We start from the raw sequence: 24,887 nt of genomic DNA, 5'->3' as shown, positions 1-24,887 counted from the left end.
TAAGGACCCATTCAGCAAGGCTCACTAACGCCGCCCGGCCAATCACCTGCTCATTTTCATCGTAGTGACGTCAGCCACCCGCACCAAACAGGGAACGCCACTCCTGCATTCCAAACAGGCTTCGGAGAGTTACACACTCGCCGTACAGTTCGCTGCGGGGAGGGAGGGCTGGGGGCAGGCCTCATGTGAGGGCGTTGTGGTCTCCTACATTCCTTCGCATGGTACTGAGGGGATTCGGCGGCTGGCTGGAGGTGTTTATGGGCTTGCTAAGCAGCGAGGGACTGCTGCTTAGCGAGCCTTGCTGAATCACCCTCCATGTGTACATAGCATAAGAATTGTATTTTCATTGATTATTTACTTTTTTTCTCTGTTAGCTTTTTGGCCCTTGTTATGTCTATTTTATCCATTTTACATTTATATTCGTTTTGTTTGGTTATTTACAGTACAGTATTCTATTCCAATTCTTGAATAGCGCTGCGTATACTTTGTAGTGTCCTATAAATGGACAATAATAATAATTTCAAAATATTTTCCCCAACAGATACAAGGCCAAACTAATCCAAAGTGAGCTTCTCCTGTCTATCCCAGTACTGGTTCTTCTCACGGATATCTGCGTACTTACATTCAGGTTGTGTAGCAACTTTGACCGGCTGTGAGCTTTCCCCTGGTCCAAATTCATTGTAAGCTACAACACGGAAAGAGTAGGTCTCATCTGGCTTCAGGTTCCCCACCGTTAGCTGCAGGGCGACCGGCTGTGACGTGTTCTGTGCCCGTTCCCTACAAGAAAGCAGCTAATTAGAACATCAGCGAGGTGTAATCACTTTATCTCAGTAACAAAGTTCATTTAAAATAAACTGTAAAAAAAAGCATTGAAATGCAAATGTTTCTTACAGTTCATCGCAAATAAAATATGAAATAGTCATTGGATTTTTGCAACATGGCTAAGATCTTGTAAGAGTGGTGATTTTAGTTGTTGTATAACCAAGGCTACCAGGAGATTATCTGCACCCCAAAGCTAGGTGGCATGGCCAAGTTTGGTGCTCCCTTGCTGCACTGCAACCCTTCATAAATACCCCATGTCTCCATTTGTGACATTTACAGTACATGACTGCATCTGCAAACAAGCTATAGCTTGCGAGCAGGGCCCTCCTACATTTTGACTTCTGTAAATACCCTGTTTTTTTGTATCACTGTCCCCTATGTAAAGCGCAACGGAATATGCTGCGCTATATAAGTAACTGTTAATAAATAAATAAATAAACAAGCGTCACATTTCACGTGACTGTGGTTGCCAAGGTTATATTATGCAAAATATTTCGAAACATGTAGGTATCAAATAGATTAGCACTGAAGAAACCATTTGTTTAAGTCTATTTTAACAGTACAACTTTTTCTACCAGATACGCTTTTGTTTTATCTAAAATAATATGAAAGTAGCTCATTATTACTGGTCCAACAATCTTGTCTATGTGCCCAAATCTTAGCGCATCCCTTAGCAAGTCTCAGCTGGTAAACATGTACTCATGCGATTTAATAAAAATGAGAAAATGTATTAGTGTGAACAATAAAAGTGGACATCAAGTCTTTTTAGACTCTTCAAACTCTTGATAGAAGAAGAAATTAGAAAATAAAGGGGCCGATTCAGTCCTGTTTGGCCAAGTCTGAATTCGGCCTCGTTCTGATGGTGGGGGGTCTGCGCATGCACATATTTCACGTTTCACAACAATTTTCATGTTGACCTTTTGCGTGCGTCGACCGTTGACAATGTTGACCTAAAGCCCATTGGCCGTTTCCATGTGTCAACCTATTGACTGTTGACCAATAGAGGTTGACCTATTGATTGGTGGCCTCATTACTGTCGAGCAATCGGATCCCCTCTAAAGAAAGAGAAGGAGTAGAGGGGACAGGGGGCGGGCACCACAGGGTGATTCACCTGTAAACAAGCAACGCTGCCTGACAACCAGCGGAATCACTTGTGGCGGGGACAGGAGACCAAACATTATCAGTGACAAGTCCATTGCCAGTGTTGGCTAGAACGGTGCCACCGCTCGGCTAGCCCAGCACAGCTAGGAAGCTAGGAAGACAGCGGCAGTGCGCAGCGTGCTCCAATATCCTGAGCTTGTTTGTCAATGGGGTCCTAAAGCCAGACGGCCAACAGGTCATCTGGGCCCCCATAAAATAGAAGGGACGTGGCCACCAGGTGGAGGTGTGTCTTCCGGAGGCGGTGTGGCCATGTCCCCGTGGAATAAAACCCTGAAATTTGTGCGGGGTGCAGGATCCTCATTGCATACACAGAGAGACCAAGATTACAGGCTGCCGCAGCAGCTGTCTCTCTCCCCAGCTCAGCACACGGCACTGAGCAGCGTTTGCTGAGCTGGGGAGAGAGGCTGTGCTGTGGCATGCATCCTGTCATCTCTCTCTGCACTACCCAGCTTCCTGTAACGAGGGAGGGGGAGGGGAACTAGCCTCCCCACGGGCCTGGGTAATAAGTACCCGCTCCTCCCTCTCAACGTCACTGGCTATAAGTAGTCTTTTATTAACCATCACTGTTGCATATTTGAATTGAAGGCCGGTGTAATGTGGTAAGCTAGAATCCTTTCAGCGGCCCTGTCTTTACCTAGATATGTGCTAATAGCATACATCTTCCATCCACTGTAACAAGTGACAGAAGGTGACGGAGACCATGGTGGCACCTCAGATCTAATAGCCACTTTTCCTTGATAAAAGGAGCATCCTGCTATATCATTTACCGGTGTTGATCTCTGCTATAAAGCCTGACATGACAAGATCATGATAGCATGAAAGGACATTTGCAGCGAGGTCAGTAGGATGTTACCGCTCTTTGAATGTAACTGAGATGATGCCGAAAAATGTTCTCCATAGCAGGGATATAATTAAAAAGTAAATAGCTATTTCTCCTGGTATCGCATCGCTATTTATTGTGTAATAATTTTTGGGCACGACACACAGTGTTTTTTTTTTTTTTTTTCGGTTAATGTGTGATGCTCTTTTTAGAACGTGCGTAACCTGGCGGAGAGAGGCGTAATGCGGGATTTACCGGTCCAACAGATGCGAGTCTGCATTTTCTGTATAAAGCTGCAGGATCTCTTGCGGGAAACTACAATGGACGGATTGCACAACCCAGATTGTATTGCATGTGCTCCGATGCTATGTTCGGGGATGCAGCTTGGATCGTTAATGTAGCAGGTGGCGTCAGCTTGTACTAGACTTGTCCTGCTACATTGACATACAGAGCTTCCAATAATACAGTGTCCCCTGTTCCTCATAAACCACATTACATTGCTGTCTGCTCATATTGTGCCAAATTAAAGTGACCTCCTGCTCACATTATGCCACACTATAGCATCTACATTTTTTATTGGGACACATTACAGTGTTTTGGTTGTTATTATGAAATATTATAGTGCAATGAGCAAATCATACTGTATTATCCCACATTACAGTGTCCCCAGTTCCCAATATACCGCATTACAGTGCCCTCTATTCATATTATCCCACATTACAGTGTCCCCAGTTCCCAATATACCACATTTCAGTGCCCCCTATTCATATTGTGCCACACTGTAGCATCTACATTTTATATTGGGACACATTACAGTGCTTTGGTTGTTATTATGAAATATTATAGGGCAATGAGCAGATCATATTATCCCACATTACAGTGCCCCCTATTCATATTGCGCCACATTATAGTGCCCTCCTGTTCACATTATGCCACACAGTAGCATCTACATTTTATATTGTGCCCCATTACTGTGCCCCCTATTCATATTGTGCTGCATTAGAGTGCCCTCCTGTTCACATTATGCCACACTGTAGCATCTACATTTTATATTGTGCCCCATTACAGTGCCCCTGAAATGTAGTCACCCAATACAGGCAGGACACTGGTTCAGATCTAATTGCTTAGCTGGCAAATCTGAAAAATTGGGCCCCTCTGGGCCCCAAAACAATGGCACCCGGTATACCCACTATACAATAGTTACACCCCTCATATAGACATAGCTGGAGCGACAGGATCGCATGTGGTCCTTTAACATGTGATGTATCGCAAATTAGCCCTGTTCCCGCCGCCGGAAGGGGGGTTGGAGGTTGAACCTGAATCAGGTCCAATGCGCGCGGGACCGGGCATCGGACCCGAGGGGACAACAAAGGCATCCGATTTGGGCTGATTTCTCGTCCCTAATCGTCAGGAATGGGTGAAATTGGCCTAAATCGCTGTAGTGTATGGGGCCTTAAGTCCTGGTTGTTGGCCTTGCTGGTAGCTGTAGTTCCACAGCAGCTACACAAGCAGAGATTGTCTACATGAGAGTACAGATGGAGCCCCTCTCATGCTTGCGGGGGCTGGTGATAGAATCGACAGGACCCACCATCTGTCGGAAGGGGGCGCGCGTGCACGAGACACTCGCACGCCCCGTTCTGCCGGAGCTCCCCATCGGTCCCCGCCACCTCGTTGCCGCTGCCCCACCTAACCCTGCCCGACTCCCTGAAGCAAAGACGGGCAATTTCCCACCAGCCGCCGACTGACTGGGATGCATGTGCGTGTGAGACGCTCGCCCATCCCAATCTAATGGAGTCCCTCTCCGCCAGGGGCTCCACCTGTTGTCTATAAACTCCTTTTCTTTTCCAGCAGGAGATGTTGACGCCTGTGGTTCCCCAGCAGCAGAGACCCCCGGACGGGCTGCCCCTGCTCTCTATACACTCTATCCTGTGTCTCTGTAAACCCTTCCTGTTATTTCTGAGTCCTGTGTGTAAGAAGCAGAAGTATCAGACCTCACAGCTAGTCCCTGCACATAACTCGTAATCTACCAGCATGGCGCGTCGCCGTCCACAGCAACGTCTGTACAATATGATTACCACACTCACTTCAGGACTGCATTACACCGGCAATAAAATAAAAGCGTCACTGGCTGAAATCCTCTGCTTGTACAGCGACAGGCTAAGGCCGGGCCCTGCGAGGCTTCACATGCAAAGTCTTCATTACGGCGTTTGCAAAAATCAGTAGATCACCACATACATAAGTGTACGATGTAATTACACCATTCCTGTGCTGCTACAAATGATGTTAAGATATGTCAAATGCCTAATTAGTTACTTCAAGGTGGTGAAGCCGCTCTAATGTATCTCTATGTGAAGCGGAGGGAACGGGAGTGTAAGTGAGGTGCTTTTCTTGTCTTATTACTGTATGTGATCATTTCTGTATAATAACGGCCAGGGTATGAGATAATGAGCACTTTCCGTGTGGTCCGCTGATCAAACCGGAACATTTTAGAGGGCCATGGACACAGGTCACCTCACATAACATAGATATTGATAACATTCATTTAAAGCAGGAATGGGAAACCTTTGGCCATACATATCCCAGCATGCCCTGCTACAGTTTTGCTATTTGGTCCTGCTTAAACTGTTGCAGGGCATGCTGGGATGCACAGTTAAAAAAACAGCTGGAGGGCCAAAGGTTTCCCCATCCCTGACATAAAAGGCTCCTGTGCATTAACAGAGCTTGCTGTGTACCTGAATGCAGCATTAAAACATTACCTACAGTACCAACTGTCCTAATGCTGACCGCACTTACCCCCCTCTAGTCTCACCCATTCTTAACAAACCCTCACTTGGCCCTGACTATTCTGCCCTATATTTTTCTTACCCGGTGGGGGACTGTCAAGTTCAACAAAATCAATGGCTACATGACGCATGACAAACCTCCATACATTTGAGCTAAATGTAGGAATGGCAATCGACCATCGATGCTGATGGTGTTTGGCCGATGGTGAATACTGTACTACTTTTGCTGTGGATAGAGAAGAACCAGATGGTTTACTGCCATCGATGGTGTTGGGAAATAAAGCATAGCTCCGCCCCTGAAACCCATGGACCCCCAATCCTTGCATCCGAATTGCCCATGGACCGATCAGTGATATAACAGGTATGACCATTGGGTGCCCGCAGGGCACCTGCCCTGTGGGCGCACTGCTGGCACACACCTAGTATGCAGAGCAAGGAGACCCTGGGCAGGGCAGGTGCTCACCATGCTCTGCCTCCTACTGCTGCCCGGCTGCTGTGGGGAGATAGGCCAGCACCGAGGAGCAGGGGAAAAGGCAGCGGCAGGCAGGAAAGAGATTTTAAAAAGCTCATTGACTTAATTAGCCAAGAGAGCCATCTGTCAATGTTCAAAGCCAATCAGCAGTTTCCTTTAGTTCGCATTGATACGGTGTCCGTGTTGACTGTGTTTCGACATTCAAGTTAAAAAAAAGTGAAAAACCCCCATGTCGATCTTTTGACTGTTGACTGTTTGACTTGTGTCGACCTAAGCCGATGTCAACCTTCCTATGTAAGCCAACCCTTGGCTGCCAACTAAATTAACCCTAGAATGTCTGTGTGTGCGTGTACATGTGGTAGGGAATATAGATTGTAAGCTCCACTGGGGCAGGGACTGGTGTGAATGTTCAAATAGTAAAGCGCTGTGGAATATGTGTGCGCTATATAAATAACGTAATAAATAAATTATCCTTGTGCATCAATGCCTATTTTCCTATGCATTATAAGCTTGCGATGTCTGTCTGTTACAGTATATAAGAGACCCTTAATAATGAATAACAGTAAATGTGTAAATTGAATACAAATGGGAATTTTAATGAGAGGTTTTTTTTGGAACAATCTTGGTAAAATGTTTATATTATATACGTTGTAATGAGAAATGATAATGTATTGTCACATTTAAGAGTGTCTTTGGTGCACTTTGCAATATAATTATAGTTAAAGTAGGTGCAGCCGCTTTTGAATTCATTAATATTTAATATAGAAGCGGTACTTAACCCTTTGAGTGCCAAGTGAATTTGTCAAAATTGGTGCGAAAACTGCCAAGCAAACATTTTTATTCAACATGATGACCTGTAATGTTTATCTTACCAACGAAATATAATCTTTTTTTTCCACAACATTTTTTTTATTTAAATTTAGATAACAATCGTGAGCGACGCTGGAATTTTTAGCTGACATTTTGCATATCTCTGACAGAGCTGTTGGCTTTTTTTTAGCGGATATTTTTGCGTATCTCTCACAGAGATGTTGCCACTGAAAGGGTTAAGGGCAGTTAAACCAGGTTAACATCTGCCTCCTGATGAAGTCCAATTGTGACGAAACGCGTTGAAATGTGTTTGAAGAACTGACCCATGTACAGTAAGAGGTCTCGGATCTGAAGGAGCAAAACAAGCAACAAGTGAGTCTGTAGCGCTCCTGTAATAAGAGTTTTTAATGCTGTTAAAATAAATGTATGTGTGCCACTACACACATACATATATATATATATATATATATATATATACACATATATTTATACATATATTGTGGCAGGGACAGCAACTTTCACATAAAAGTCATGTGGAAGATCCAGTCCAGGTTTTAGAGCAGCAGAAGCAAGAAAATTGATAGGATCAAAGTTGGGCTGATTAGCAGCACCTGTGGCTTCCTGATAAAAGTGTTTCCATGGCAAAAGGTCAATGTTCCTGATGGTGGAATAGCTGCCCAAGTGATAGGCCGGGGTGTGGGCTACGGTAGGGACCACTGGAGCATTTTGAAGAGTTTGAACCATGCTGTGATTACCTGCATTGCTGCTTGCAGCTGTGTACCTGGCATGCTGTGACCTGCTCCAAAAATAAAGACAAAGATATCATCTTGATCGAGTGTATTTGATTAATTGTCACAATATATATATATATATATAAATGCATATATGTATTCTATCAGCTGCACATTGCTCAGTGCTGTCATCCTCTAACGAACACCCATAAATAATGGCTGTTCTTGTATATTTCCTAGTTTAATTTAGTGCAAGACATTAAAGAGTTGGCCTGTAATTTTTCAAAATGACATCAGTTTAAGCCGTGCAAAACAAAATGATGCGCGCACCCAATAATACGCCGCAGCATTACCATATTTCTCATTGTGCGCCCGATGAATAATTAATTTTTTTGGCCTGCTTAACTGCTTATGTCAAGCAAAGCCTTATTAACTGATTATATAAATGGTTTAATGCATAGCTTATAAAAATGTCACCAGAGTCTACGTTTCCTAAACTGAATGTGAACTTCCCAACACTAATTTACAGGAAGGTAACAAGGAATAGGAGAGTGGGTGAAACAACATTGGGGGAAGGCGGTTGATTCTCTGGTGCGATGGCTGCGCATGTTACTGCTTATTACGGTTATCAAGCTTCGCTAATTTGCTGGCATGACTCTTTGGTGTGCGGAAGCGGTGGGCTCCCTGTGGGGGATGGGAAGTCAGCGGCGGGGTACCAGCGGGAGACGAGAACTAGTAGCGCTACTAGTTCCCATCCACCGCTGACTGTCCATCCGTGGCAGGGACCCCACTGCATCCCCAGCGCTGCATAGACCCCGCTGTGGCACTGCACTGATCCTGCTGCACTGATCCCCACTGCCTTGACCCCCCGCTGCCCAGGTACCAGGGAGGGGGGGACCTGCCTCTGTCCTGTTGGGGGGGGGAACACAGTTTTCTTGTCCAGGGCCCCCACAGACCTTAATCCGTCCTGGGAATGCGGATGTGAGGGTTACACTTATTACTTATTAATAGAGGGAGATTAGGACCAAGCATGTCCAAACTACGGCCCTCCAGCTGTTGTGAAACTACAAATCCCATCATACCTTGCCACAGTTTTGCTATTAGGGAATGTTAAAACTATGACAAGGCATGCTGGGATGTGTAGTTTCACAACAGCTGGAGGGCCACAGTTTGGACATGCCTGGATTAGACCACTGCCTCGGACAACATGATCACCCTTGTTGGGATTTTACATACACATATGTATAGTAGCATTACATATGTATTAGCCTAGGGCACCTGGAACCTTTAATCAGGTTCTGAGTACACCAATGAGGTTGCAGCATCTGGCCATATTTAAGGGTATGTATGCTGGGGACAGTGACACAACTGGAATAATGTTTAATACATGAATAAATGTATGAGCATAGTAGTCACTTTAGAGACGCTGCAGGTTTTGAAAGTTCCAGTGAGTAGCGACATAAGCTGAAAGGCAATAAAATGTTGTGGATGAATATAAATGTATCTGTATATATAAAGGGTTATTTTATGCAACATTTTCCAATAAAGCTCCGATATGTTGATTTCCAAGCTGTAAGTCAGCCTTATGTACAGTAGAGCACACACAACACAGATGCCTTCTTCTAATACTGAGTGGGTGAGTTCATCGTACAATATGACTATGCTATGTGGGCTGCATATACAGTAGGCTAAATAACAAGACACATTGCAACTGTGCTCTTTTCCTGTAACCGAACTGCTATTTTTAATTTCATAAAAGTCCCATAGACCCCACCAGCTTGTATGGCTTAGTTGGAAAAAGGTTGAATGTAGTTTGAAATGTAGAATTGACAATTAAACTTGTAATGAATAAAACTTTATTTATTATGTCTTATTAAAAGTTAACAAAAGTTTGTGGAAAATTCATAACGGTAATTGTTGTAGGTCATTAGCAAACCTCCCAGTCCCATTTTCTGGGCACTATCCCATCCGTGGCAGAGGAGAGGTGGGACAGGGCCCCCTGTCATGGCACAGCAACAATTTATGGGAGACGGTCTGGAGACATGGCCAGCAGCTCCCAGAGCACTGGGTATACGCCCACAGTTACAGCAAATGAGAGGAGAGGCCCACATTCTGGTGAAGCCACACCTCCTCTGTCAATGCCACACCTCTCGATTGGGGCATTTATAATGTTGGGAACTATGTAATAAAATTACTTTTTATAAACTATATATATATATATATATATATATATATATATATACACATAGTGAGCCATGTACAGATTGGCATAGCACGGGGCCACATTCGACCCCATTGCTGTGCCAGCCAACTGCACATAGTAACCTCCCTCGTACATAAAGTGGTTATCACCAAGAACCAATTGCAGTGCGGAGACAAGAAACTCGACAGGTGGGCCTTTATTCACACGTCTAGTTAGTGCTTCCCTAATCACTTCAATCCCCTCGGTATGGGGTATGATGGTGTAAAGGGAGCATACATCAAGTCAGTGGCGTAACTATAGCTCCGCAGCCCCCGCGGTGGCGGGGGGCGCAGAGAAATTGGGGGCGCTGCCGGGGGGGCTGCGGGGCTATAGTTACCCGCGGTCTGCGTCTCCCCGGCTCTCTGTCGGGACCTTCCTGACGTCACGGTCCCGGCCGGCTCCTGCTGCAATGAAAACTGACAATTAGAAAATGGCTGCCCCCATACTGCAGACAGTTTTCTGTCTGCAGTATGGGGGCAGCCATTTTCTAAGAGTCCGTTTTCATTGTAGCAGCAGGAGCCGTTCGTGACGTGACGTCAGGAAGATCCCGACAGAGAGCCGGGCAAGACGCAGACCGCAGGTAAGAAGGGGGGGCAGGTTAGGTGGGGGGGGCGCCGAATAAACGTGCGGCGGGGGGGGGGGGGGGCGATAAATAGTTAGTTACGCCCCTGCATCAAGTGTGCCCAATATGTCCCCTGGCTCTAAAGTGCCTAGTTGGTCAAGGTCACGTAAGAGATGACCAGTGTCTTTCAGGTACGTTGAGGTCTGATAACCAATGGTTGTAATTGGTAATCCAAATATCTCGCCAGGGGCTGGAGCACAGAACCCCTGGCCGAGATAATGGGACGTCCCGGTGGCTATACCAGTGTTTTATGCACTTTCGGCAATGTGTAGAGCACCGGGCACGTCGGAAACTCAACAGTTAAGAAGCTCTTTTCATCATCATCAATCCAGCCCTGTGTAAAGGCTAGACCGATCAATGCGTCAATTTTAGTTTTTACAGACCACATAGGGTTGGTAGGCAACTTAAGGTAAGTATGTTGGTCTGCCAGCTGTCGTGAGATCTCTTTGTGGTATGCTGTAAAGTCTTGTAGGACCACAGCGCCACCTTTATCAGCGCTGCGGATCACTAATTCATTATTTGATTTTAAGCTTTTTAGTGCTTGTCTTTCATCTGAGATTGTCAAACCCATTTTTATTATTGTTCCTGCCCTGACTTTGTGGTTTGGTTTCCTGTTCCACTACTCTCAGGAATGTTTTTAAACTGGGATTGGTTGAAGTTGGATCAAAGGTGCTGTTTTTCTTAAATGGTTTATGTTCAACCTTTGTTGGAAACTCCGGGGCTGTTCTATTATCAAAAAACTCCCGCAGCCTCAGTTTCCATCCATTTTTGTAATGGTCGATTGACCATTGGAAAGGGTCGTGAGTGCTGGTGGGGATAAATGAAAGTCCCTTGTACAAAAGTGATCTTTCAGCAGGGGATAAGCTATGGGACGAAAGATTAAATATTAATTCCTCCCTGTTCTCCTGCCCCTTGGGCGTCCTCTTCCTCTTCCAACCACCGCGCCTCGAGTGCGGTCTGCTCTGGGTCTTAGGCCTTCTCTTTGTAGGCCCAGATCTTGACCTAAAAAAGAAGTCGAGTTGGGAATGGAGGATCCTGTTGGGGGTAAAGTATCGTACGAATCTGTATCAGAGGAGGAGTGGGAGTTAAAGCGATCTTGTTCGTAAGTCCTATAGTGGGTTCGATGGTTTCTGTTATATCTAGTCCTATTTGACCTCCATCGCCAGCAAGCCATCGGTAGACGGCGTGTTGTTGATAGTCATTCTCCACTTGTTCTAGCTTTTTCCTTTTAAATGCTACCAGATCAGATTTGTACTTATCCGCTAGTTCTTGTAGTCGATTAAGCAAATCCTCACTCTTGTCACTCTTTAATACTGTAAGGGATTCTTTTTCTATTTCCTTAATTTCAATTTTGATATTTTTTAAGCCCTCTGCAACTTCTTCAATTACCAGTGCTATGAGGTCTAAGGAGCATTTGTTGAGACCCCACACCAGCGGACGCAGAACCCAGGGTTCCTACGTCCGATGGTGGGGGTATTGGCAATGCGGAATCCCCGAGGCATGCGTTTTCTCCGATAGTAATCGGAGAGAAACTGACCGTGCAACAGGAGATCGATTTCCCCTTTTTTTAGGCGACTTAATTTGTGGAAATGATCGTTAGGAGTCTGTGTGGGCAGTTTGTCGAATTCTAATTCATTGAATAGAATTTTATCTATTTCATCATCGGTTAAACTTACTTGCACATTTTCAGCCTCACTAAGCATACCCTCATCAAGAATACCATATCCAGCTGCCATTGTTCAAATGCAGGTGGACCACTGATGCGCGTCTGGCTCAATTAAAAACAATTCAAAATGACAATATCATATGAAATAAGCTGTCAAAGTGTGCAAACTATTGCACTATCGTTCATAGGCAAAAAGTTGCCTTACAGAAAAATGCTGAAAAAATCTCAAATAGAAAAATACAAAAGAGCAACCAGGAACTCAATTTCAAATGGGTGCAATTTCAGAAGAAACATAGAAGTCCTCCAAATATATCCAAGTAGAGAAATAAGCACTCACAAAATTCTTCCAATAAATGCTGGGGTGTCCATAAGCTCAGGTGTCACACTTTGTAGTGTTAGCCATAAATATCCAGTAATATAGAGCGCACTCACCAGACTTTTTCCGGAATTCTTTTTAAAAGCACAAAACTTTAATGATCCATTTAAAAAGTGGTCGACGTTTCGGGTCCACAGCTGACCCTTTTTCAAGACACTGCAACCAGTTGTACCACAAGAACAGCATAAAATCACTTGGTCACCCTGTGCCAGCTAAATACCCTTAGGCAGCCTCCCACAACGCGCTAACAGCCAATCACAATCATTAATAATTAAAATATTTGACTAGTACAGTATAAGATAACATGAATCGTTTATGTAGGTAACATACTGGTATTGACAGATACCTTCAAGCATTGATTCCAAACCAGGCTAAATCTTATTGAATACAATAGGATATGTGTGATAGTCAATAGTAACACATGAGTCTGTTTTGGGTTAAGTACTGTACAGCTACAGAGCACTGTGATGCTCCAATAACACATTGACAGACTTGTGCACATGCATATACATTTTTTGAAGCATGTAAACAAGCCCTGAAGTCTAGACAGTCTGTCCTTTTAGTTTGTTGAACAATATGTACCGAGAGATGATGTTATTTAGACAGATGTCTCTATCACAATAAGATACAGTTAAAAATAGCATGTATCAATTAACCATTTAACTACTGTACATTTCAACAACTCTAAACTGCAATAATGTCACCAATATTGGGAAATTTGCCTTAAAACGATCAGGAAAACAACATTTGTAAAAACTGATGTGCAATAAAATAATGTTACAAATGACCACCAGATTGATTTTGATTTTGCTTTGTTTCTCTTAACGGCCATTAGAATCTGAATGCATGAGAGAAAATATTTTATCCTGTCCACAAAGGTCCCGAATTGCATTTATTTAATATCTGTATTCATATGTGGCTTTGTCAATTCCGTGGCAGCTGTAAAGATCAACAATTATACATTTTAAGCAAGTTGCGTTGAACTTTTAACGAGACGTATCACGTCCCTTTCCATTTGCTGACTCACTCTCCAAATTCCCGCTGCAAATATTTGACAGTGAAAATAATTGCTAAAAGCCTGCAATAGAAGCAAACTAATTAGCATTTTTTTCTAACGCTAGAAAAGGCTCCAGGCTGGAACACTGACCGAACGTTAAATCTCTTTTTAATATTTAATAACAAACAAACATGATCAGCTTTGCTCACATAAGGGAAAAGTTTCACTCGTTCATTAATGCGGTATTTGTACATATTCCTAACTGAAATCCGGGAAGTTGTTAACCCTTTGAGGGGCAGATTTATTAAGCTTGGAGAAGAGATAAACTGGAGATAAAGTGGAGAAAAGGTAACAGGAGATAAAGCACCAGCCAATCAACTCCCACCTGTCTTTTTCAAACACAGCTGATTGGCTGGTGCTTTATCTCCTTTTACCTTTTCTCCGCTTTATCTCCAGTTTATCTCTTCTCCAAGCTTAATAAATCTGCCCCCGAGTGCCAAGTGAATTGGTCAAAAATAGGTGCAAAAAATTGGCAAGCAACAATTTTTATTCATCATGATGACTTGTAATCCCACCTTATATAGGAAATATCATCTTTTCTTAGACAACATTTTTTTACTTGAATTTATATAACAAATGTGAGCGACGCCGGCAGTTTTTGTCGGTTGTTTTGAACATCGCTCACAGAGATGTTGGCACTCAAAGGGTTAAAGAAATTTAACTTATCAATGTAACCGGCTTAGGCATTATCTCCAGGAAATATTCCAGAAAACATGTATCATTCATCGCAAACATGTAAGTAATTACTACATATATATTGTTAGAAAGGTCAATGCAGATGTAGAGATTAACAGTAATTAACAGTGATGTTAATTGGGAAAATGCTCCTATTTATAAAAGCTCAAATGATGAATTGCATGATAACATAATTCTCAATATTGTATCAGGTAATTGTCACCAAGGGGATTTATGTAGAGATTGAGGCAGGGGCGTTTTAAGAGAGGATGGCACTTGAGTACTTTAGACGTCACTGAGCATGTGCCGATCTCCGGGAAATGGCATGGTGGACATTTTTCAGGTGATTTCCACCATTGTTGGGCTCCGGAGGGTAAGTATTAAAAAAAAAAATGGTGCAACTTATGCGGTGTGGGCCCGCTGGGACTTTTTTTGCCATGAATGCTCATTGACCTGGGTCTAGCTTATGTCTGAAAGGGTCTATCCAGGTTGCCAGTACCGGGTCCTGTGACCCTGCCCCCAACCAGGGTTATTCCCAAGACTAGCAACCGGAATCAGTGAGCAAGCTCATGTCTGAAAGGTATGACCTGGGTCTTGATGACTCGTATCATGCCTAAAAGATTTAATTGGCGGTCGACAGTAGGGCTTGAAGATAACATTATCTCCAAGTACCCACTGCAAGCCTGGGTCACTAAATGGGTTCACTGTGAAGGGTAACAACCAGGGGAGGCTCCAGAGGTGGGGCTGCAGTGCAGTTCAAAATTCAAATAGGGTAGGCCTAGCAACTGCCGCCAACTGCCATTCGAAACGGACACACTAGCAGTTGGTGTTGTTCCCCTATTTGAATTTTATTAATCTGTCCTGGAGATAAAATATCCATCCAAAAATGGCGGCAGCCCGGACGGTTTGTCCTGTTCTGTACCTCCACTTTATTAAAACTTTAGAGAATGATTTGTTTTTGGATGAATTTGCCAAAATATAAACTGTGAAGAACATTAATTTGGAGAAGACTTACATACAACGCATTTTGTAGACATACCTGTGAGTTCCCTCCTTGGAGAAGTAGACGGTGTAGGTCTGTATGTTCCCTCTTGTGTCCACCGGTGGTCTCCAGCTGAGACGTACGAATCGGCTAGAAACCAAAACAGGGGCCACATCTCGGGGAGCGGAGGGAAGGATGCTGGAGCTGGGAACAGCTGCGGGGGAACGGGTGGATTTAGTCAGAGAAGTGGGTGATACAGAGGTTTGGGATTCAGCAGGAAAAAGCGTAAGGGATGGAACTACTATGTAAGGACACACAAGGGCCCAACAGACATAGAGTAGGAATAAATTAAAATATAAATGTCATGAATAAAGGCATCTACATATCATATATATCAATGAAACATTACGTTGCAATTGTAACATAATAATTATAGAAATTATAAGATAATATCACAATAATGTAGAAATCCCAAAAATAGTAAATACTTCTTTATGCAATATGTATTCATGTTTTACTCTTATCCCCCAATAAATAATAAGACGTTTAGCGAATTAATCGCAGGCAAATAGCTTAGCATCGCAATTGGTCAAATTCAGACACTGTGGGGTAAATTTCCTAAGATGGGAGATCTATTGAAGACGGGCTGTTGCCCCTAGCAACCAATCAGATTCCACTTCCTATTTATTTAGCGTCTTCTAGAAGATAATAGCTAGAATCTGATTGGATGCTCCCAGTTTAGTAAATTTACCCCTGCTTATTTACAATCTATTATACTATACATAAACTAGTTACCAAACAACATAACAGTGATGTCAGCACTGGCAGCTGCGATCGACTGAATGGAGCAACTCTTTCATTGTTCCGTGGGGCACCATCTAGTGGCCACTGGTGAACACAACACTTGAATCCCCCCCCATAGAGATGAGTCTTCCTCTTTTTTTGTCAGCTTCTAATTTATACTGCTTTTTTTTTAATGCAGGGTCGCACCGGGACTTTTAAACGGTTTAGTCCTGGTGCGACCCTGCATATGTGGTCTGTTCAGATCGCATCAGCATGTGGGAGAGCGGTGGAGCGTCATCGGGGGCGGGAAAGGAGGCAGCGCTTAGATCTGGCAGTGCCTCCTCCATAGTGTGAATGGGAAATGGGTTGCTTTACACCACAGGTCTTCAACCTGTGGCCCTCCAGATGTTGTGGAACTACATGTCCCAGCATGCCGGGGTTTTTTGGCATGCTCTTATAGGAAAAAATGTGGCAATGCATGTTGGAACATGTAGTTACACAAAATCTGGAGGGCCGCAGGTTGAAGACCCATGCTTTACACTATTATCTCATTCACACTGCACAGCAACACAGCAACCAACCGGAGAGAACCCTTCTTCTTACCCGGTTCGAATTGCCGTGTTGCTACAGGTTAGCTGTATCCGGTAACCCCTTTCGCATAGCACAAAAAAACGAGTCGAACCGGCAAGAAACCGACATGAACCCGGCAATTTTGTGCTATGTGAAAGGGGTATTTGAGGTTAGAGTGTCTTATTTCTACTTGCAGCAATAGGTGCCAGGATATACTTGTGGTTAATCCACTGACACCCGTTTCACACATGCAGCTATATCCTGGGTTTTTGCCCATGAACACACAAAACCCATCATTTTTGCATTTGCAAAAGTAAGCATACCAGGTCTAAGAGGGTTATTTAGACATGATTGTTGGTTATCTAAAGTACAGAGCCTCCAATCAGGTAATCACTGGTACATGTCTCAAGGTAAAGGAAAATAAAATGTTATTTCTACCCTGTTTACTGGTGGGCTGAAGTTTACATTTGACATGTATCAAATATGACTTAATAATAATCTAAACTATTGAATACCTTTTATTAATCCTATCAATCCCTAGTTGAGTTAAACAACATTTTCAAAATTTTCCTGTGATATAGTTGACTCCTTTTGCATCAGAATTTGACCTTAGATGTTCCATGCAGAAGATGCCATAAAGGGGTATTATCCAGGGGGTAGCAGCATGCCCCCTGCCTTATACTGTAGGTAGCTCTGGGTTGTGAGGTGCTTAACGAGACTGAGATGTTTGGAGTAATGACGCTGATATGGCAGCAATCTCATTATTATAGACAGATATTCTTTCCAGTGGGGAAGCGATATGTATCAAAGCTTAGAGAGAGCTACAGTAAAGAGAGATAAAATACCAGTCTAGACATGTCTAGTGTCCATTTGTGTGTCTCCAAAACACTGCCACCTGCTGGCAGTGAATGAAACATCTCTTTCTCTCTCTCGGTTTACCATTATGGTATAATGGCCAGTAGTATTCAGGACAAAAATATCCCTGTAACGCAGGGGTGGCTATACCGGTTCTCGAAATCTACTAACGGTCCAATTGATCCATTGATCATGCTGGTCTGCCCTAGCTTCAATGTACAGTGCATTTGTTTTGTACTGGCAAATACATAACTCCAGCCTGATATAACGGAACAAAACAAACATATACAGTAAAGCTGGGTACACACTATGCCATGTGTTCCCAGCCCATATGTCGACCAGAAGTGCCGACACATCAGATCCTGGGTACACATCTAATGAAATACAGAAATAGCATTGTTCCGTCCTTCTCCAGCTTACACCAGGTTGCTTGTAATATCACTCGGTGGGCTGTGCAGCATTGCAGTCCGGGCTACGACACATGCGACCGCAGTCACCCCCCATATTGACCAATACTGTATGTCCTACATATCATTCTGATTCGGAAGGAAAGGACATCAGGCTGATATCATCACAGCATGTATACAGCGCAGAATTAGGCTGCTGTATAAGTATAGCTTAGTCAGTGTTACAGCGTTCTGTCCTCCTTGTGCCGTATAGGAAATCCGTCCCTGATTTTCTGTCTTGTGTAATATCCCAACACTCAGAAATTCCCGATCCGGAACTAGAAACGGTCACTGATGTCAGACGCTGCCGCACAGCACCTGCCCCACGCCGCAGCGCCAGTACTAACACTTTTACTGAAAAATGAGCCTTTATCATCCCTAATAACAGGTTCACTGTGGAGGAAATTACAGTAATAAATGTGAACTAATAACGGCTATCAGAGACTCTTTATATTTAGAGATGGACTTTCATGGACCACCGGTGAGACGTTAAGCCAGTCTATAAATGACAGCGCTTATTGTAGTTTTGGGTGTTTAGTGCAGTAAATACAATGGGCTTCATTCGGAGCCAGGAGCATGATCAGCTAAAGGGTCCAACTGAGACCCCAGGCGAGATGTAATAGGGCGTAATTTTTTTAGACTAAGCCAGAAATCACTTTTGATTTCGGCCAATTATTTAAGTGTTTGATTTTTTAAAATAGAAGTAAAAAAAAAAAAAAGAAAAAACATTATGGGGCCCCCCTCCCCAAGCATAACCAGCACCGGGCTTTTGGAACGGTCCTGGTTCCAAAAATACAGTGCATACCGCTGGCTGTTGGACCCCAGAGCTGGTTCAAAAATAAGCGCAACCCCTACTTTTTTTGTCTCCTGTATTTTGTAACCAGGACCGGTCCAAAAGTCCTTTTTTTTTATTTTAAATACGGGGGGCCCCAACAGTTTCTGTATTTCTGAAATCAGGCTGGTTATGCTCAGAGGGGGGGGGGGGGGGAGACAGACCGATGGGTATTCGACGTTACGTGTAATAACGTATATCAGGTCTGTCCTGAGACCAGCTGGTATTTTTGTTATTAAAATGTTCTGTAACCTCTCTTTAAACTGGCGATTAAATATTTACGTGGAGCTGTAGCCATATTAAATATTTCAGTGTTCTCTGCATATTTTACCTTTTGCAGATTCCTTGTATTATAATAAAAAACTTTCTGCTTACAAGGTTATTTGACAAAGATGAGGATACCGTTCTCAATCGCTTCCAAAAAGTCAAGTAACAATGACTGCCGGCTGCACATTAATTATTTTTCCCATTACTTCCAAGGACGCTGAGCTGCGTCCTGGTGTACTTGTCATAAAAATATGCAGCAAAACTGAATTAAAGTTGCTATTTTTATTTGCAGGTAAAAGAGAGATATACTGTAAGCTAGCGCACAAAGTTACGCGTTTCATCTCGGCATTGTTGGCTGCCTCTCTAGTTTACTAAGGGGGGCATTCAATGTGGTATTCTGCATGTTGGAACGTCAGGACAGTCGAAATCCTGCGCCGTGTTCGGCCAGCTCACCTGCAACTTCACAGGAGGAATTCGATGTTCCGTCTGTCGAGAGTCGAAAAGGGGGCGTGCCGGGAAAACGTCCGTGGATTGGCGAGAAATGCTAGTAAATTCGACAATCCGTGGTTTCAAAGTGGGATCTGTTTTGTTGAAATCCACCTTCAATGCTGGCAGCATTGAACAGGCGGCAGGCACTATTTCCCCTGTCGGACAATGTGGGACACTGCTGGCCCCGGGCAAGACAAGGGACATTCCCAAAAACCGGGACTTTCCCACTAAAAGCGGAACATGGAAGGATTGTTTTTGGAAAATGTGGACATTTTTCTGACTAGTTATAGGGCTATATTTACTAAAGCTTCTAAAAATACAGAGGTGATATTGCCCATAGCAACCATTTGCATCGTAGTCATTTCTAGATGCACTAAGCTTGAAAAGTGATAAAATGGAGAGTGATAAACAGCCAGCCAATTAGCTCCTGTCTGACATTTTTCAAACACAGCATGTGATATGGCAGGTGGGAGCTGATTGGCTGGCTCTTTATCACTCTCCATTTTATCACTTTTGAAGCTTAGAGAATCTGGCCCATAATCTGATCACCTCTTTTCATTTTTAGATGATTTAGCAAATACTCGGTGTCCCACAGTATGCTACAAATAGCACAATACATAGTGGCATGATATCTTTTGGCGTTTCTGAGGCAGACAGGCAATTCATGGTTATGACATGAATGTGTGAGGTTCCCCGAATCTGACAACAGGTTTCGCTTAACAACAATACTTAGGATCCGACAGGAATTGGAGATTCCCTGTCAGAACCGAATTTCTAGACCCATCCGCATAAGCCCAAACTGATTCATTTGCAAGCTTCAGTTAAAAATTAGCAATCCCTTCATACCTAGCGAGGCCTAGACGTGTAAGCTGTTGCCATGGTGACGCATCACTTATCCGTTGTCAAGGAAAAGCCGGCCGATAAATATGCACCAATTCCACAATGCTAAAAGATTTAGGCTGTGGTTATTATATTATATTGAGGGCTTGCCATTCTGTGTCTAGGATGCAATGTGTCTGTAATTATTCATAGGGAGCTTTGTAGTTGGTTCAGTATGAAAGGCAGTGACATTAATGAATTCAGTAGCCGCAAGTACAGCGTTCGCCGCGCTGTTCTGCCTGCCTTATCCGCACAGAGAAGTTTTATTTCTGTAGTAATCCATTTATGGAAATAGGCTCTGTACAAGACAGGGGGGCGGGAAAGGGGGTTATGTTCAGGTTATGTGTTATAGATTGCTTAGTCACACGGGGAGCGGTATCAAAGCTTGTAGAGAGAGAGGTAAAGGGCGGGATGTATTAATATACATCGCCGCCCATCGCCATGCACCCACCGCAATGCCAGCGCATATGTACTAACATATGCGACTGGCATTGCGGTGTGGTGACGGAGGCCCCCCGCGATACCTGTAATGTGGTCTGCGAGGAGTCTCCGTCACTTCCTGGGAGCCTGCTTCTCCCCTGCAGCCGGGACAGCTCAGCGTAGCTGTCCCCGGTGCCCCCCCCCCCCCCCCCCCCGCAGCCGGAAGGACGTCCGGCTGCGTTGCTAGGGGGAGGAAAAGCTTACCTTCCGGGGTCCAGGAGGACCTGTAAGAAGGTAAGCCCAAGGGAGGGGGAGAGGGGGGTCAGCGAGGCGGCGGGGTTGCGGTGGAGGCGAAAAGAAGCCCATAGGCTTCTATAGGGTATCGCCACCCAAAGGTGGCGATACCCTGCCCAGCGATATCGGTGTGCCCAGGTAATAGTACATAGGAAAATGCGGTAAAACAGGGGTTTTACCGCATTTTCCCCTTAGTACATCCCGCCCAAAGTACGGACCAATTCACATCTAACTGTCATTTTACAGGTTGAGCTTGACAAATAACAGAAGCGGATTGGTTGTTACTTTATCTCTCTACTCTAATTCTATCCAAGGTTTGATACATCTTCCACATACAGTATATTACTGCAGTGATTTTCAACCTTTTTACCTTGCGGCACACTAAATAAGATTTTAAAATTGCCAAGGCACACCCACATGGCAAAATACAATGGCCCCCACAGAAAAAAAAAAAAAAACTATTGGCCCCCATAAAAAAAAAACAATCACACTGGTCCCCATAGGTAACAAAAATAAAATACATTGGCCCTTTACATGAAAAGAAGAGACCAGTAAATAACAGTTGAACTGGTGGTGGCTGTAAACTGGTTTGGGCATCTCTAGATCGAGGGGCACACTTGAGAACAGCTCAAGGCACACTAGTGTACCACGGCACAGTGGTTGAAAAACACTGTATTACTGTATGTAATGATTAGAGACAGTATTATATGCATTTGCATATTTGCATATGCATTTGCATATTTTTCCCATTCTCACTGGTTATTGCATATTTTACCTAAAATCTAGTGATGGTGCATATTTTAGGCCACGTAATCTTCCCACCCGCGAGTCACAGCACTGCTTTGCCCTGCTGCTGCTGGCCAGGTAGTGGTAGAGTGTGCAGGCCGGGGCAATATGTGTGCAGTGTGGGGAACCTTGGATGTACTGACACTGCTCTAGGCTGCCAATCCATGTTGATAAAAGTCAGTCAGGACAGATGCCTTTACGAAGCTCCTGAACCTTTGCCTGCCCCTGGCCTGGGACTTTACACCAAGAGACAGACTTCTGCAGCAGAGGAGGCGGGCAGAAGGGTTGTGACATCACGCGGCGTGGAGAAAATGCTGTGTCACAGTGAGTATGCGGTGCAGGGAGGAAGCCTTCCGCTGTGCCGCCCTTACACGCTATGCTGACATTTGATCCATCAGCGCTGGAGATGAGGGTCCGTGTAGTTGATGCAAGAAGAGCTTTGGACGCTGCAGTATGCTGTAGCAGCCAGCATACTGACATCTGCAGATGCTGTGGGCCTATTTTTTAGGTTTATTTGCAACTAATTGTTTTCTGATTTTTAAATAAATAAGTTAACAATTACTTTTTATTATTATTTAATGTAGCATATTTTAACACTTTTAATGCATATTTTAAGTATTTTTCATGCATATTTGCATGCATATTTCAAGCTTTTTTTGTTGCATATAATCCTGTCTCTAATAATGATGAAGAACTGAGAAGGGACAATTAAGGATATTATTTTAATAATTAGCATTTTACTAAATAGTAGATAACTAGTTACCGGTCTCCAAAGACTTTATTTGCAAAATTCATCTTACCAGCTGTGCTTCAGTTCTCAAAAGAGTGTGGCGAATGGTATCCCAAGGATAGGTCGACAGTTTCTAGGTCGACACCCCATATCGTCAATATGCACTATGTCCACAGACTACGTTGGAACGGTATAGTTGCATAGTGCAACCAGCACCTGGCTCAAACCTTAATGTTGACACACCCAAAAACTTGAAAAAAATCATGTCAACTGTCTGCATGTGTTGACTTAAAAATTGTCGACCTGCTATACTAGACCCGGTACCGGAAAATCCTGGGTAACTACACATGAACACACAACAGCCCAGGACTCAATGGAAATGACTCTACCTATGTTGGGTCACCTGGGAATCATTCCCAGGTATCTAGAATGGTTTTACTCAGGGAGTCCCGGTTGAGCTGCAGTGGAAATGGGTAACCTAGAACCTATTCTCAGCATGGGGAGAGCCGTTGTCCTGGTGTTTGCCCCGGGTCTAGACTGGTTTGGAACCATGAACCAAATCTTGGGTCGGACCGGGGACTTTAGTGGAAATGGGGTATTAATCTGGCTCAGGTGGATGTGAAACCAGATGGGCTCCCATTGCGAGTCTAACGGACCCACATTCGATAGGACTGCGGCACTTACTGTTCCCTCTGGGATATAGGGCAAATAGGGCAAGTGAATAAAAAATTCACTGAATGGTGTTAAATAGAATTTCCGGGGCTTTGTACAACCCAAGCTCCGATCCAGATAGAAATTTACTTAGTTACTTTGCACTGCGCCATCGTTTGTATCAATTATCGTTCTAAGATTTGTATTAACTTATTTGAGGGACGCCTCGTCTGATCATCCCGACTTAGCAAACTGAAATGAATATTCTTCGGTTTTGCGGTCATTTGTCACCGGCGGATATATTTTGGATTTGCGTCAGCAGCTGTAACTTATATTCCTGATGGCAAACACCGTAATGCAGTCTGCTTCTTATTTGTCCTATAAAACCCAGCATTGTGAAATGTTTTGGAATTGTTTCCAACGTGCTTTGTGGATTTCTAGAGTCTGGAACAATGGTAAACAGCCACTTGCCCAAATCCGACAACAATTACAAAACAATCACTCGGATGCTAATTTATGCAAATGAGCGGAGGAAATCATATCCCTGAAATAATGCTCCGAATCCATTTCTGTTTGTTTCATTCAGCTAAAAATAATCCTCTTTTTCTATTTGCAGAATTAAGCATCTGCGGCCATTCTACCGCGCAGTGTGTAGTGTATGAAAAAGTCAATCACTCCTAGTGTATGTGCGGTGATAACCGTGAGGAGGATCTGTGTTTTCCTGCCACGGAGGACAGAAGGATTTTCAGATTTACATACTGTAGGGATAAATGTTATAGCCAGCGACTACAGGCATCAAAATCTGGCTGATGTATTCAAGTAGCATCTATTTAAATGGAAAACCAGGTTGTCAAATGTCTGTATGGGGCTTGATACAGGTATCGATGCTGTAGTCAAAATCATTGATGTTTATGGCCGATGTCGAATACTTTTGCCATCGATGATGGAGAGTGAATCAGATGGTTTCCCTCCATCCAACCAATGTTTTGTTTTTTTCATAGTGCATAGCTCCACCCCTGACACCCAAGAGGCCCCACCCTCACGTTCTGATTGGCCTGTGGGCCAGTCAGTCAAAGAAAATGGATGACCATTGATGGTCCTCCATTACAAAGTTTATTACTATCGATGGCTGGTTGCAGTATCGCAACCATCGATGGCGACTGCACTGATGGCCATCCCTAGCTGTCAGTGATTGACAGCCTGATGCCGTTTTTGGGGTGAGAGGGGGAAGCAACGGGACAAAGATTTCCAGTCCCTTCCAGGGAAAGGACAGAGGCTGGGACCGATATTACCAAGCCCTGCCCCCTTGATGTAAAGTGCAGATCTGTGGGTCATTAGGGAGGCATCGGTGCCAATTTGACAGGATTCCATTATAATTGCATAATTTTGACCATGCCCCTTCCCTTAGATTTTTTTTTTACTAAAATGTATTTCTTTTTTAAATACATTTTTATTTTATTTTTTTATTTTGCTTTTAAAAATGATCAACATCAACCACAAAAAAATAAAAATCGACAGTTAGTAATTATACCACTAAGGGGCAGATGTATTAAGCTTGGAGAAGAGATAAACTGGAGATAAAGCGGAGAAAAGGTAAAAGGAGATAAAGCACCAGCCAATCAACTCCCAACTGTCTTTTTCAAACACAGCTGATTGGCTAGTGCTT

The 24,887-nt window shown here is 43.7% G+C and overlaps 1 protein-coding gene across 1 annotated transcript in view; it reads right to left on the bottom strand.

Annotated features, from left to right (window-relative positions):
- The window catches only part of DCC (DCC netrin 1 receptor), a 611,994-nt gene that overhangs the window by 152,627 nt on the left and 434,480 nt on the right, over positions 1-24,887 (bottom strand). Inside the window, exons 8-9 of the mRNA XM_083151819.1 lie at positions 15,277-15,433; positions 623-777 (exon numbers count right to left, since the gene is read on the bottom strand). Coding sequence (XP_083007945.1) covers positions 623-777; positions 15,277-15,433 — 312 coding nt within the window. The remainder of the gene's footprint in view (positions 1-622; positions 778-15,276; positions 15,434-24,887) is intronic.

The sequence above is a fragment of the Crinia signifera genome, chromosome 1 (genome assembly GCF_055691185.1).
Source record: "Crinia signifera chromosome 1, ASM5569118v1, whole genome shotgun sequence".
NCBI classification, from domain to species: Eukaryota; Metazoa; Chordata; class Amphibia; order Anura; family Myobatrachidae; genus Crinia; species Crinia signifera.
The sequence above is the reverse complement of the archived record's forward strand: the minus strand, read 5'-3'. Positions and strand labels throughout refer to the sequence as shown.